Source organism: Topomyia yanbarensis, chromosome 1, assembly GCF_030247195.1.
Source record: "Topomyia yanbarensis strain Yona2022 chromosome 1, ASM3024719v1, whole genome shotgun sequence".
NCBI lineage: Eukaryota > Metazoa > Arthropoda > Insecta > Diptera > Culicidae > Topomyia > Topomyia yanbarensis.
The window spans coordinates 144,132,702-144,148,209 of record NC_080670.1 but is presented as its reverse complement, the minus strand read 5'-3'; the positions used below and the strand labels follow the sequence as shown (position 1 = coordinate 144,148,209).

Here is a 15,508-nt window from a genome sequence, read left to right as displayed (position 1 = left end):
CCACCTTACCAACGCAATGAATCGACTGCAAGAACGGCAAGAATTGGAAAAAAAGAAACTGGAACTGGACCTCCAACAAAAATTCCTAAATGAGAAAACACAGTTGTCAGATTCGATGATAGCGGAAGAGTCACGAAGCCAGCAAAGCCGCGTAAGTTATCGCGCTAGCCTGGAGCGAGTTAGGGCATGGGTAGAAGAAGGCGCGAATTCAGAAGAAGGGGCAGTTGGAGGAGTGCCGAAAATATCAGTAGCTCCTCAGTCTAAAAGGCCCATTACCGGGATTGTTCATCATGATTCGACGATGAATCACGGGCAAAAAAACTCGGCTCCAACCCAAGATATGTTGATTGATGTCGCGCAGCGCTTGAACGAATGTATGCTTTTTCTGTCCGGGATGCAATTGACTGAATCCACGCCCGCCAAAGAACATCACACGGAAGCAGTGAACAAACTGAACCCTCAGTCACAGATGAAATCATTGGGGGCCATCCCTAAAGCGCGTACGAACGCGAATAACAGCAATGCTTTCCAGCAGCAGTGCAAAGGTCATGCGCGCGTTGTGGAAGATATACCGGAACAGTGTCGATCCCTTTCCGGGACGAATCATACGGACCATTCATCACAATTGAACTGTACTTCAAACCAATTTCCTCCAACGAACGTTGGACCTACTCAGCAGCAACTGTCGGCACGACAATCTTTGGCCCGAGACTTACCCAGCTTCTCGGGAGACCCATCGGAATGGCCGATTTTCATCTCTAATTATAACTATACGACAGAAGCTTGCGGATATACGCATGGCGAGAACCTGATTCGACTACAACGATGTCTAAAAGGCCACGCTCTTGATACTGTCCGTAGCCGACTAGTGCTACCAGGGGCGGTACCACACATCATCGAAACCTTACGTATGCGCTTTGGGCGACCAGAGGTACTGATCAACTCGCTGTTATTGAAGGTACGATCATTTTCGGCTCCTAGGGCGGACCGGCTAGAGAGCCTGATAGAGTACGGTATGGCGATACAAGCACTGTGCGATCATATCGAAGCAGCCGATGAACATGCACATCTCTCGAATCCCATGTTACTTCAAGAATTAATCGGCAAACTTCCGGCAGATCAGAAATTAATGTGGGCTGGGTACAAACGAGGGATGTCGAACGTTAATCTAAAAACATTTTGTGACTACATGAACGGCGTCGTTCAAGACGCATCGAGCGTTGTGCTTTTTGAACCGGACAAAAGGGCAATTGTCAAGGAACGATTGAATCCCAGAGGGTGGTCTAATGCCCACTTGCCTAGTACCAATGAAAGATTGTTCGTTCCGGAAAACATTAAACAACATGATTGCCTCATGTGCAGCAAACCTGGTCATCGTCTACGCGACTGCAACGACTTCAAGGATCTCGACATGAACGAAAGATGGTATAAAGTTCGGGAGCTAGGCCTTTGTCAAAATTGCCTGTTCGGACACGGACGACGATCTTGTCGTAACAGTAGTTGGTGTAACATTGACGGATGCCAATACCGTCACCATCCTCTTCTACACTCTGTTAGGAAAGTCGAAACCATATCAACAACGGGGATAGCAGAGAACCACACCCATCGATATCTCGAATCCAGCCTCCTGTTTAGAATTATACCAGTGACCATCTACGGGAAATCGGGTACGCTCGATATATTTGCCTTTTTGGATGAGGGGTCATCGCTTACACTTTTAGATGAAGATGTGGCCGCCAAGCATGGTATCCACGGCAGCGTTCAACCTCTCTGCCTACATTGGACAGAAAATACATCAAGACTGGAAAAAAATTCGCGAAGTTTATCTTTCGAAATTTCAGGCGTAGCACAAGGTAGACGTTATAAAATAGAGGACGCTCGGACCGTAAACAATCTTAACCTACCAAATCAGAATTTTCACAAGGAGGAAGCCGCGAAGCGGTTTGAACATCTGAAGCAGATTCCGCTCCAGAGTTATAAGAACGTTTCACCCAAGCTGCTGATCGGGATCGACAATTTACGACTAGCCTTGCCGTTGAAGGTGAGAGAAGGCGACGGATCGGGCCCAACCGCAGTTAAGACTAGACTTGGTTGGTGTGTGTACGGTCGACAGCGTGACGTGTTTTCAAAAGCGTATAATCTACACGCCTGTAACTGTACGACTAACAGCGAACTACACGATGTAATGAAGCAATTCTTCGCGGCAGAGCAAGAGACCGTAACTCCGGCTACCATTGTAATGTCGGTGGAAGATCAACGAGCCCAACAACTTTTAGAATCTACCACCCAACGTGTGGGAAACCGGTTCGAAACCGGTATGTTGTGGAAACAAGACAACATTACGCTTCCAGATAGCTCTCCTATGGCCTTTTATCGTTTGAAATGCCTCGAACGTCGAATGCATCGAAAACCGGATCTGAAAGAAAATCTGCACCGTCAAATTCGAGACTACAAGGATAAGGGATATGCGAATCTCGTAACAACGGAAGAGTTGGCGCAGGCTCATCCGGAAAGAATCTGGTATTTACCTTTGGGGGTGGTTTTCAATGCCAAAAAACCAGGAAAATTACGAGTTATTTGGGACGCTGCCGCCAAAGTCGATGGCGTGTCATTGAATAGCGTTTTGCTGAAGGGCCCGGATCAACTGGCATCTCTCCCAGGTATAGTTCTTCGTTTTCGGCAGTATAAAGTAGCTGTGAGCGCGGACATTCAAGAGATGTTCCATCAGGTACGCATTCGGCAGGCCGACAAACACTCGCAGCGATTCCTCTGGCGTGATGATCCCTCTCTGAAGCCTGATGTTTATATGATGGACGTAGCAACATTCGGTGCCACCTGTTCTCCGGCATCTGCTCATTTCATTAAAAACTTGAACGCGGAAGAACACTCCAAACTGTACCCAAGAGCAGCGCGAGGAATCATCGATAGCCACTACGTCGATGATTACCTGGATAGCTTTGGGAGTGATGAAGAAGCTAAACAGGTAGCTGAGGAGATTCGGCTTGTCCACCGCAATGGTGGATTCACACTTCGTGGGTGGCGTTCAAACAGCGATCAAGTACTCGACTATCTAGAGGAGGCAAATTCGGGGAGTTACAAAAACCTTAATATACGAGACAACGAACGAACCGAAAGAGTCCTTGGGATGTTGTGGACTCCACTGCAGGACGAGCTCCATTTTTCTACACAAATGAGTGAAGAAGTACAGATGTTAATACACAGCAATAATCGACCGACGAAGCGGCAGATATTGCGTTGCGTTATGACGATGTTCGATCCGCTGGGACTGATGGCACCATTCTTGATCCACGGCAAGGTGCTTATGCAAAGTCTGTGGCGTACTGGAGCAGATTGGGATGACAAAGTGGATGATAATGCGTTTGAATTCTGGAGCAGGTGGGTTAAAATGATCGAATTTATTTCTACCGTGCGAATCCCAAGATGTTATTTTCACGAAGCATCTGTAGAAACATATACCAATGCACAACTACATATGTTCGCTGATGCTAGTGAAACCGCATACGCTTGTGCTGTATACCTGTGGACGATGGACAACAACGGAAATCCGCAATGCGCACTAGTAGCAGGCAAGGCGAAGGTTGCCCCCGTTAAACCCATGTCGGTCCTGCGACTAGAATTGCAAGGCTGTGTGCTAGGAGTGCGGTTGATGAAGTTTGTGCAAGATTCTCTCAGTGTTCCTATAGTCAAACGAACGTTGTGGACGGATTCAACCACCGCACTATCGTGGATACAAGCGGATCCACGTAACTATCGACCGTTTGTGGCACACCGGGTAGGAGAGATCCTTGAATCGACGAGCGTTGATGAGTGGAGTCAAAGTCAAACCCGGCCGATGAAGCAACCAAGTGGGGAAGTGGCCCGTACTTTAACGAAGAAAGCAAGTGGCTTGGAAGATCGAACTTGTTACATCTCCAGGAGGACGAGTGGCCTTGTACAATAAAACTTACGGTCGCCACAAGTGAAGAGATGCGCCCGTCGGTGTTCCATTACGTAGTAACTGAACCTCTCATGTCCTACCAACGTTTCTCCCGATGGGTAAGGATGCATCGCACGATGGCCTACGTGCTTCGATTTCTAAATAATATTCGGCAGAATCACCGAAAACTGTCCGGGCCTTTAGCGCAGCAGGAACTTCAAGCCGCGCGAGAAGCCATCCTAAAACAAGTACAGTTCGAAACGTATAAAGATGAGGTAATAACGTTGCGGAATAACAGAAGTCTACCTATAGATCAAAGAAAGTCGCTAGAGAAGGAGAGCGTACTGTACCAATTCATGCCGATGCTGGACGACAAGGGCTTGTTGAGACGGAGTAGCCGGGCACGAAAGGCGACATATTTACCGTTCGATACACGTTTTCCTATTTTACTGCCGAGGGAACATAAGGTGACGACACTCTTAGCTGATTGGTATCACTGTTATTATCGCCACGCTAACATGGAAACGGTTTCCAACGAAATGCGACAGTGTTATATGATCCCAAGACTTCGAACTTTAGTACGGAAGGTGTCACAGGCGTGCCAATATTGTAAAATTCTCAAAGCACAACCGAGAATCCCCCCGATGGCTCCGTTACCCTCGGCGCGTTTAGCTAATCACGTTCGCCCGTTCACCTATGTAGGAATAGACTATTTTGGTCCACTTCTGGTGAAGATTGGAAGGTCAAGTGTCAAACGATGGATTGCTTTATTCACTTGCCTAACTGTCCGCGCTGTCCACTTGGAGGTCGCTTATAGCATGTCTACCGCATCATGTATATCGTGCATCAGAAGATTCGTTTCTCGTCGTGGATCACCGATTGAGTTTTTCACAGACAATGGCACCAATTTTCAAGGAGCCGATAGAATTCTTCGAGAGCAGATTAACCAAGGACTGTCGGCCACATTTACAAACACATCGACCAAATGGACCTTTATTCCACCTGGAGCCCCGCACATGGGTGGAGCGTGGGAGCGTTTAGTACGCTCTGTTAAAGCTGCTATGGGAGATGCGTATGCGGACGGCAAGCTTGACGACGAAGGACTGCTTACTTTGGTAACGGAGGTAGAGTGTTTGGTGAATACGAGACCCCTGACATACTTGCCGCTTGACTCAGAGGAATCGGAAGCGCTTACACCAAATCATTTCCTGATAGGCAGTTCCAGTGGAGTTTAGCAGCCGCTAGTTGCTACAAACTGCCAGCCAAAATTCCTACGCGCGTCCTGGGAGCGAATTCAAGAGCAGCTGAATGTGTTTTGGAAACGCTAGATTAAAGAATACTTGCCAGTTATTCGGAGGCAACCTAAGTGGTTTAGCGAAACGCGAGCTGTTAAAATTGGTGACCTGGTCTTGATTGTCGACGAGGGAAAACGCAACGGGTGGCTGCGCGGACGCGTGATTGAGGTAATGGGCGACAATGAAGGGAAGGTTCGCCAGGCTGTCCTTCGAACTCCGAGAGGCATTCTACGACGACCAGCATCAAAGTTGGCGGTGTTGGACGTGGGCATGGAAAGTGCAGTCTCGGCAAATAGCAAGATGCACCCGGGGGAGGATGTAAACGCATCTGAGGATCCGGCAACCCTGATCACCGATAACAATCAGCTCGCCAATCTATAGGGTAGGAACTTGAGCAAACGTCAAACGGAGCAAGTGATACGACAGAAACGTGCTAACCATTTTGCTGCTAAAACCATTATATTCTGTAAAACATAACTTTAAAATATCTAAACTTAAACTAATTTGGTTTCTTTATCACAGATAATTTTCTTAGCTAAATTTTAGAACACCTCATTTAATAGACCGTAGGAACAGTGAGGCCACTGAAAAGTATGTAAAATTTAATTTAATTACTACTAATATGAAAACTTATACCTATACTTTTCTAGTTTTGAAGCTAATAAATATACGGCTATCAAAAATCGGTGCTACGCTTCTTACTGGTCTACAACAAATAATAACTATGCTGCCGCGATATCCAACAACATCGAATTTACTCAAGAACTTTATCCGGAGGAAGAGTACAGGTTTTTGGCTGGATTGATTCTCGACAGCGCAAATCAGGCTCAGACTAAACCAGTACCTGGCGCGAACATTAAAAAACGTTCTTCCAATCCATGATTGGACAAAGAGTGCTCAGGCGTGTACATGGAGAAGTCCACCGCGTATAAGACTTCCGAGATGACGGGTTACCCGCTAGCTATCGGCAGTACACAACGTTAGAAACGTGAAAGATGAGTTTGGCGAAAGCCAAGAAACGTAGTTACTGGCGCCGGTTCGTTGACGGGCTAACGAGAGAAACATCGCTGACCACTCTTTGGGGCACGGCTCGACGTATGTGAAACTGAAACTGTGGAATAATCACACCGTTGGATATTTGATTTCGCCAAGTAAATTTGTCTGGATTCCGCCCCGGCACAGAAGACGTATAGCATCGAATCTCCCTCCGATACCGCGAACGAAACACCTTTTTCGATGGTGGAGTTCTCACTTGCTCTCGGATCGTGTAACAACAAATCCCCAGGGCCACCAACCAACTTGTTGAAGAATCTGACAGACTCTGACAAAAGACGCTTGTTGAACGTATTTTATAAGTTTCTTGAGGGTAACAATGTCCTACACGATTGGAAGCAAGTCAGAATCATTGCCATTTTAGGGTAAGAGATAATTTTTCATTTTACTCATAAAATGGCGGAAATGCTATTTTTCAAGAAAAATTCCTTTATTTTATGAGTAGAAAAAACCCTTTATTGAAAAATTATCCCGAAAACTCAACGTAGGGGTTAGGTATTTTTCACCTATAATATGTATGCAAAGTTTGAAATCAATCGGTTAAGTAGTTTTTAAATGGCAGTAAACACCGCAAATTGGGTTGTTTTCCAGAGACGTTCCACAGAAAGCTTGGTCACCGAGTCGCTTGCCGATATTTTTGCATGGAAAATTTACAGAATGTTATTGAAATAACGCCGTATAATGTACGAAAGTTTCGATCAATTCAGTTCACCCAATTTTCTAAAAAAACGCAAAAAAGTGGCCTTTTTACGCTGAAACTCTTGCCCCCCCCCCCTTCACACTATCAAGATAAAAATCAGTCCATTAAATAATATTTATGACTAAATTCTTGCCTAAACCAAAATATGTAGCAATTTAAAAATAACAGTTTATAAACAAAATGAGCATGAAATGGTTAAAATACAAACACAGTTTTTTTCGCATGGCCGTATCTACCGTGCAAAACGAAATCAGGTGTAGATACTCAAACAATCACCATTAAAGTTGTCGTTCAATTTAAATGGCAAATAAATTACAGACATCAGTTTACGACGCTGAAAGTGGTGAGAGATTTGGTTTCTTTTCTACCAGCTGCCTACTTATTCGATGAATCATACCCATATTAGCATCAGCAGTCGATTCAATAGACTGTTTGATACAGACATTATGTCTACGCTTCGTTGATTTGATGCAAAAGCAGAAGCTTCCAATGCTTAACATGATGTCAGCGGACAATAAATTTGCATATATGTGTTGTTTACCTAATCGGCGATTACGAAGAATAATAGCATTAATTCAGAATTAAAACGTGTGAAAAGGTACGTTATAATCCACGAGAAAGCAAACGATCCAATGCATCTGGAACCTTTTAACAATAATTCTTCATTTATTGTAAGTAATCAAAATATTGATTGCATAATAGCAGTAAAAAGCAAGTTCGTGAAACAGCAGTAATACATGGAACCTAGAAAAGGCTTTTCTAATGGAAACAAGACGTTCCTATTGTAATTATGGCAAAAATCGAACAGTTCTGGAAAAGGTCGGATAATAACCCTGGTCATAAATTCTTGGTAGTATTTTAGCTAACACGTTGGGTTAGGATTCAGGTGAAATGTATAAAAAATTGTCCTTGTACAAAGCAAGCACTACACTTCAAATTTCAATTGACTATATACTGCAAGCAAACTTTGTTTAACAGTGTCGTAGTCAAAGGGTGGTTTTGGGGGTTAAAACCCTCTCTAAACCAAAATTGTTGGGATTGAAGAACAACTGATTCATGCTGACTAATTTAATTTAAATTTACAATTATAATAATCTGATCAATTCTGCATTGACTGTTGTAAGCATCATGGAAACTTTTGGAAAATTGTGAGAATGAGATCTTCTAGCTGATCTCGTAGCCGGGATCCCATAGTTTTCAAATCAGCATCAGTATCATACAAAATACTTGCAACTCCAATAGAACCCGATTCCGGCGTTCTGATACTAGTCATAAACGTAAGATTTCCAATTATGTTGAGCTCACTTTTAATGTGATATTGTAATTATAATTTGTTCATTGAGGCTTTAACCAGACGGTCATTCGCCTGAAAAGGGATGTTCTGAAATATGGACAAGTGGTTATTTTGCAGAATGGAATTCGAAGTTAGAATATGTTGAAAGGTTATGAAATTGTATAAATTTTCATATTTGCTGAACATGATTTTAAGAATGCGTAAAGTTAAGACGAAAGCTTAATATGTTTAATATCGAAAAAAAACCCAGTCGGAAAGTAGAAGGAAAATTGAGGTCAAGAAAAGTCATTACGAAACCGCCAACTTTGGACGTTTAGAATCTTCGAAAAAATTACATCGTAAAACAGCAGATACTCTAGTATTTTTTTGATTATGGTGGTTTTAACCTTAAGGTCATCCGCCTCTTCGGATTAGAAAAATCTCCTATGAAAAATTTCTAACCCTATGTGCGGGGTCGAGACTCGAACCCAGGTGCGCTGCGTACAAGGCAATCGATTTACCAACACGCTACGCCCAACCCCAGATACTCTAGTAAAAAATTGGACTTATATTCTCCTAGAAGCAGTTATGGAGCATTAACTCTGCAAACAAATTTAGTTCGATACTTAATGTCTTGAGTAAAGTTTTCGAAAGTGCTCTTCTGATATTACTTATATGATCAATCTCTTCTATTATTTACACAATAATATTTACATTTTGTCCAAGGTTTGAGTTTCTGAATCTTAAAATAGAAAGTAAAATTTCTTCAAAAAAAATTTTACGGTTACGGTAAGTCATTTTAACCGTAAGACAACTTTTCGGACATTTATTCCACTTTAAAAGTGCATATTCTGTAACTGATCTGCTTATCTAAGGATGTTTAAAAGTTGTTCTATAGTGATTTTTTATTGTTTGTAATAACCTACAAACAAGAAGAATCAATATAGAACAGTTTTCAAAGCTACATCACATTCTATCATTTTCAAAAAATAACCGAAATTTTCTGGCTACGCCACTGTTATTTAAAAATATATAAATACCCACAAAAATTGTCCGTACATATTGGGTTCGGACATTACAGTCTGTTTTTCTGCTATTGGAATAATTTCCGAATAAAAGCCGTGTGGTGTCCGGCGGGCTAAATTGCTTTACACTATTTCAGGCAAGAATGGAACCACTGGGAACCTGCTCCCATGTCGTAAGAGGCGACTAAAAACGTGCTAGGAGTTCCTAAGTCAAGGTATTGCTCCGTGCCGAAGACTTAACCTGGACCTGGACCTTAAGGTTTTGCATCATAGCCTTTATCCAGTGAGTCAATCTCTGACATAGTCACCTTTTCTGATTCTCTTGTGTACCAACGTTATAGGTTTCTTCTGGCGGTTGTACAATAGCCTGAACAGTGGTAAACATTTCAACCCTCCAGAACTTTACTCTGTCAGAAAATCTAGGGTCATCGGAAGCTAAAACTTCGTTAAATCGCACTGCTGGTCCTCTCTTCAAAATCAACCAGTACAGTACTCAGCGTCACTCTTTCGAGTTTGAACCGCTCATATGGTAGTCGATTTTTGCCAGTATTGCTCTTCTGCCATCCATTCTTCTAGGCCACCGATGGATCAAGAGTCCTTGTCATTATGTTTATTAAATTTATTACGTATAAGAATCATGTCGTATGCAATTTGGCATTTAAACCAATTATGGAAACGTGTCTGATAGGGAGAGTTGGGGTGCCAACTTGTCGTTAACATTTCGCAGTGAATTTCTTCACATTCATTTGGGATATCTTTTATACTTTCTGTGCGATTGCATTGTACTGCAAACTTTGGAAATGATCATTGAAGTGTTAATAAGAAGCAATACTCCCGATGGCCGGCTGCTCGGAGTTCAAATTCCTCGTTTCAAAAACTTGGAAATGGATCGCGAGCGACTTTCGTACATATTGCTAAGATAGATATATCCTATAGATATATAGATAGATGAATAGATACCTATTTTATATTCCACGCAGCTTTATCCTTTTATGTAACGCCCAGCAAAAGAATAATTATTAAAATGCCTATTCGAACGGTATTCATATTTCTACTCGAGGTCGCGCACCTGAAAACTTTGATCTAAAATGAAAAGACAAAGCGCGTTAGTACTTAGCTAAATCACAATATCTACCAAGATATATCCTGATTCATTTCCCTACCACCAAATTTATCCTGCGACACTTGTGGATGATGCATAGAATTCCTCGGTCATAATAGTCACAAATGTTGAACTAAAATTCCTCCCCATCCCAAAGTTGACCTGCATGGGCGTGGCGTAGATGGCTGCATGAACGTGGCGTAGATGGCTGCATGAACGTGGCGTAGATTGATCATACTATAATCTTAGTGGTTGCACATTGAGTATGATGTACTACTCCCAAGTATCATACAATTGGTTCAATATGCAATTTCAACAGGCTTTGATCAATCACGGGAAACTCACGGTCGGTCAACTTAGCTAAGCTAAGCTTGTTTCATAAGACAATTTTGGGTCGCTGAATACGAAAATCAAAAAAGCGATCTCTACGTGGTGGTGGAGATCTTTATTCTTTATTATTTATATTATTGTGAATCACTGCTTTGGTTGTATTATAGAGTGCAATTCGCATCGGGTTGTGCAGGGTTGGCGAATGAGACTGAAATATGAGTTGCTTGTTGGGATTGGGGTTATGATTTTGCGGTGCACGTATACAATAGCGGCGAGTTTGAGTTTTAAAAGGAACCTGGTTTAGCTTCGACGGTTGCACTAGTACGACAATGGGCTGCTTGGACGTAATAGACTAGAAGAACAGAGGGGCTCTGTGTTTTTTGTCGTGACTAACGACTTACCTTTCAATATAGTGGCCTCTTTTCAAAATTTCGGAAGAAAATGATGAAAGATTTTGAACGCTTATATCTTTTGTTGTACTGAATGGATTTAATCAATTTCTTCGGCATTTTGTCGAAAATATTTGTACCAATGTTGTATTAAATTTTGGAATATGTAGGACATTCATTATCAACGAAAAAATAGTGTTTTGAAAAATCTTTCGAAAACGACTCGGAAAAGTGAAAATTTTCAGCCCATCCCGCACAGAGCCGTCAATATGGTGCACCAACCGAACAATATAATAATGAAAAGTTTTAAATATAGGTCCACTACATGTTTGTTCCTATGATTATTCGTATTGGGTTGCTTGACGAGAGCAGTTGGTGGGGGAAAACCGGCATATTAGTTTTGGTTATACCATTAGAAGGCGGACGGAAAGGAAAGGCTCATGCACGGCACGAGAACGAGCGAGAAAGCGATAGTAGTGCATATTGACGAAAGCGTTACGTACATTTTGAACCTTAATAACTTTTCTTCTACTAAACGGATTGCCAATCTTGTTTCATAAATCGGAAGAAAAACGTTCAACGCTTGCTACCGATACGTTGTTTGCTATATAAAATTTGTTTAAATAGTTCAAAAACTACTTTAAATGAGAATCAACATTAATGATAAAACCTATAAATAGGGGTGTCGCAGCTTTTCTCAAAGCCAGACGTGTGTAAGACGCAGTGCATAACGGACGTGCGTGCTAGGTGGTCGTGAGAAACTGCATCGGACGACCAATCAAATCGGCTACCACCGGAGAGAAGAGGAAAAACGTCGGTGGAGGTGGTGGCGGTGAGAAGGCCAAAAAGCCAAAGGCTAGGAAACGCAGTCACTGAAAAGCAACTGCCACTAAAAATGTCACCAAAACATCGAAGGCTGCAGCGAACAAGCCGAAGACCCCAAAGCCAAAGAAGGCCGCCAAACCTGCCAAGAAAGCTGCCCGAAGAAGATAAGTAAATTCACGCGTCTCTAATGTTGCCAACACTCCTTTTCAGTACTAACAAAATACTTGTAAAGAATTAGTGGTGCTTATTTTTCGTTAGCGCTGTTAATTGTAGATGGATTTGTGTCATAGTTGTATGCAAACCGTCCTTAGGATGAATAGGGTAAGGTGGGGCAAATCCGACCGTTGCACAGAGGAGTAACCAGAAAAATTCTTGGCCAATAAACAAAAAAAAATTTTTTTCGATTTTTTATTTAGTTATATTTTTTTAGATACCTAAAAGCACACTGCATATTGTGGCAGAATAAAGAGTATGCCAAAAATCGCTAAAGAATTTTTGCATGGATGAAAAATGGTGATATTTGTTTATTGGACCAGCTTTAAAAACAGCTTTTTTAAAGTTATTCCAAATTTTTATTTTTTTTTTATAATTATTAAATTTATTTAGGCCCAAATGCGGTAGCTCAACGAGGCCGATTGTTCGTTTTTTACAATAAATAAAAAAACAACTATGTTAAGTTTTTTATCTCGTTTAGACGCAGCTTTCTGCTGCGTGTTGAGATCCTTTTTCTAGGGGGCAAAATATTGCCAGTGTTGTCCACTGCCATTTGAGGTTCGATCCGTTTGTCTTCTTTTGCGTTGTCGTTCATGTCCATGTCCTCATCCGTACTACTTTCCTGCTGCTCGCGGTCAGATGTTCCAGTTTGTGTCTTACTCTTATCGGTCGTCATTGTATGTTCGTATTTTTCGGCATTCGTTTCGTTGTTGTTGTTGCTGGTTGTTGGTGCTTGATCCGAAGATGTTGGTTTTGCAGCTGTTAGTGGTTTAGCGTAAGATGGTTCTGGGCTGATTTCAGTTGGATTGGTTAAGTTTTCCTTAACAGTTTCTACGCAAGGTTTTCCGAGGTCCAGCTTCTTCGTGCAGAACTGGCACGTAGGAATTTGCCCTGGGTACGTGACTAGTGATGTTTGATGAATGAGAACATCGTCACTTCCTAACGCTGTGACGGTTATGTATGAGGGAATTCGCTTGGTCACACGCATTCTCACCACACGAACACCGTTAGGGATGCCCGGGAAAAAATTCCTCCAAGTCTCATGTGTAACGGAGTCTACTTCTCCGTATTTTTGCAAGCATTTTTTAATCGCGCCGTCAGGGGTACGCGTAGCCAAATCATGGACACGAACTTCTACAGCGCCGTTCTCGATGTATACGGGAATGCTATATTTAACATTGCCGCATTCGGCGGTGTGCTGCATGTTGTTTCGCGAGGCGAATGACTCAGCTTGGTTAATGTTGTTGAACGAAATCAGCACGCAATGTTTGATATGATGCATTTGTAGGGTTTTCACTTCAGCCAGATTGAGTTTCATTTGCACTTTTAATAACTGTTCCACTTCCCGAATGGCTGGTCTTACGGGGCATTTCGAAAAATCAACAGCAACACAGTTCGGCCGTATCTGGGTTGCTTTTTGCTGGGCACCGTCACTCATCATTAAATCGCACAGTAGGTATAGGCTATTGTTATATGGACTGCTTGTGTGATAGGCACCGATTGATTTTTAGGTAGAGTCGACTGTTTCACTTGCGCGGGACGATTTTTTGCTTCTGCTCAGGGCGAGATGTGAAGACAAACTGCAGTTATTCCAAATTTGAATCATAAAAAAGTTACATTATACGATCCGGCAAAGTTGCTGAAACAACATTACAAAACAAGATTTCGGCTATTCAAAAAACATTCAATCTCTTCCGATCTTTTCCGATCCAAGCGATTTGAAAATATTGATATTTTTGATAATTTGAGATACGCCAAAATGCTGTAGGGTCAAATACTATGTTTGGCAAAATGAATCTTTATGAATATGTGCACAGGTATCCCTTTTCTTCTTCCTTTTCCTCTGACCAACTGTTCATGCAGCGGGAAAAACAAATGTATTCACAAAGATCACCTCGAAAATACTAGTATTCGGACGGATCTAGAAAATTGACCCCTGCACTGGTAAGTGGATAGATGCTAAATAGTCCCAAAAACCAGTTATTTTCTATTTGAGGTTCATATTAAGGCATAATAACAGCAATAGCCGCAATAAATCGTTTTGGACAGGATTCGACCCCCGTTACTCCTCTATGCGTTGGGTAAACCCAACAACAGAACCCAACAACAGGAAAAACAGAAGCACTACGCGAACTAATATCAATGTTGTCGTGTAGAGCATCGAAAATAATCATAATGGTGGCATGTCAGCATTTTATTAGTCTACATAAAGATGCTCAAACGACAATAAGTGTGTTTTTACAACTTTTGATTTGATTTTTGTGCATCATTGACTACAAGATATTTCTGAGTGTTTAAGTGATTGCATAAAAAATGTAAGTGGATTTAAATTTTTTGATTGAAGTTCTTCAAAGTACATAGATGAATTTTGTCCAAATTTTTTCATATTTTTTTAAATTGCATCTTAATGAAAAATGTTACGGTGGGGCAAATCCGACCTCTAAATAGTGGGATAAATACGACCGCTTTTTTTGCTAAGAAATTGTTTATTTATCAAATTGAAATATATTTTTTATTATTATTTAGCACAATGGTTATATGCTTTTGTTATTTTTTTTGCACTTATGGTTCATAATTACAAACGAAAGATATGTAATGAATATTGTATTCGTCCAGCAATTGCTCCGATGCAAATGAAAATATCATTACGTGATACGTGCTCGTGATTTTAAGATTCTAAGATTGACATTGAATTCCATTTTCTTCAATAACATAGCATTCATTGATTTATCACAAAAACCACAAAATTTGGGTAATATCTATACTAAATCAATCAAAAACATAGGCGGTCGGATTTACCGCACCATTTTTGAAAACAGCAAAAATGAACTTTTTCGTAAAACGCTTGCATCTAAAAATTTTCCCAAGATACGAATAAAACATTATAAACAAAAAGTTGCCCAGAAGTCTAACCTTTAATTTGGTACATAAAACGACTTGATCCGATGTAAAATGAGCATTTTGCAGTCAATACCATTTACTAGGTCGGATTTGCCCCACCTTACCCTATATAATAAAAAATATTATTAGGAAGTTCCTTTTATTAATTTGTATGATTAAAAATATTTATATAAGAAAATATTTTTCAAATTAATCTACAAACCCGAAGTTTTTAGCAATTCCTTCCAAGAAAATCAGTGAATGTGGCAACTCTGCCACTAAGCGAAAGCTACACCAAAACGAATGATGAAAATATTTTCATTTATCGCACAAAAGGATGGCCTTCCATCTGCAACGAAAAGTTAATAAATAGCAACGATTTGATGCAAAGCGTGCTCATTCGGTGTGAGCTGCGAAAGGGGAATGATCATATGTATGTACGCAGTAAAAAAAATCGTCGGCAAGGTTTGAATTGTTTCAAAAGAT

The 15,508-nt window shown here is 41.3% G+C and overlaps 3 protein-coding genes across 3 annotated transcripts in view; 2 read left to right on the top strand and 1 right to left on the bottom strand.

Annotated features, from left to right (window-relative positions):
* Positions 1-15,508, bottom strand: part of LOC131676155 (scoloptoxin SSD558) — a 431,501-nt gene that overhangs the window by 115,732 nt on the left and 300,261 nt on the right. The gene's annotated exons all lie outside the window — the stretch shown is intronic.
* Positions 17-3,961, top strand: LOC131675993 (uncharacterized). The gene has a single exon (XM_058955115.1). It carries the CDS (start codon positions 17-19, stop codon positions 3,959-3,961), a length of 3,945 nt encoding a protein of 1,314 aa, XP_058811098.1.
* LOC131675992 (uncharacterized) lies at positions 4,075-5,172 on the top strand. The gene has a single exon (XM_058955114.1). The coding sequence runs from the start codon at positions 4,075-4,077 to the stop codon at positions 5,170-5,172; it is 1,098 nt and encodes a 365-aa protein (XP_058811097.1).

Excerpts from the sequence above, each read along its gene's own strand:
- LOC131675993 (XM_058955115.1), top strand. The coding sequence starts at position 17 with ATGAATCGACTGCAAGAACGGCAAGAATTGGAAAAAAAGAAACTGGAA.
- LOC131675992 (XM_058955114.1), top strand. The coding sequence starts at position 4,075 with ATGGCCTACGTGCTTCGATTTCTAAATAATATTCGGCAGAATCACCGA.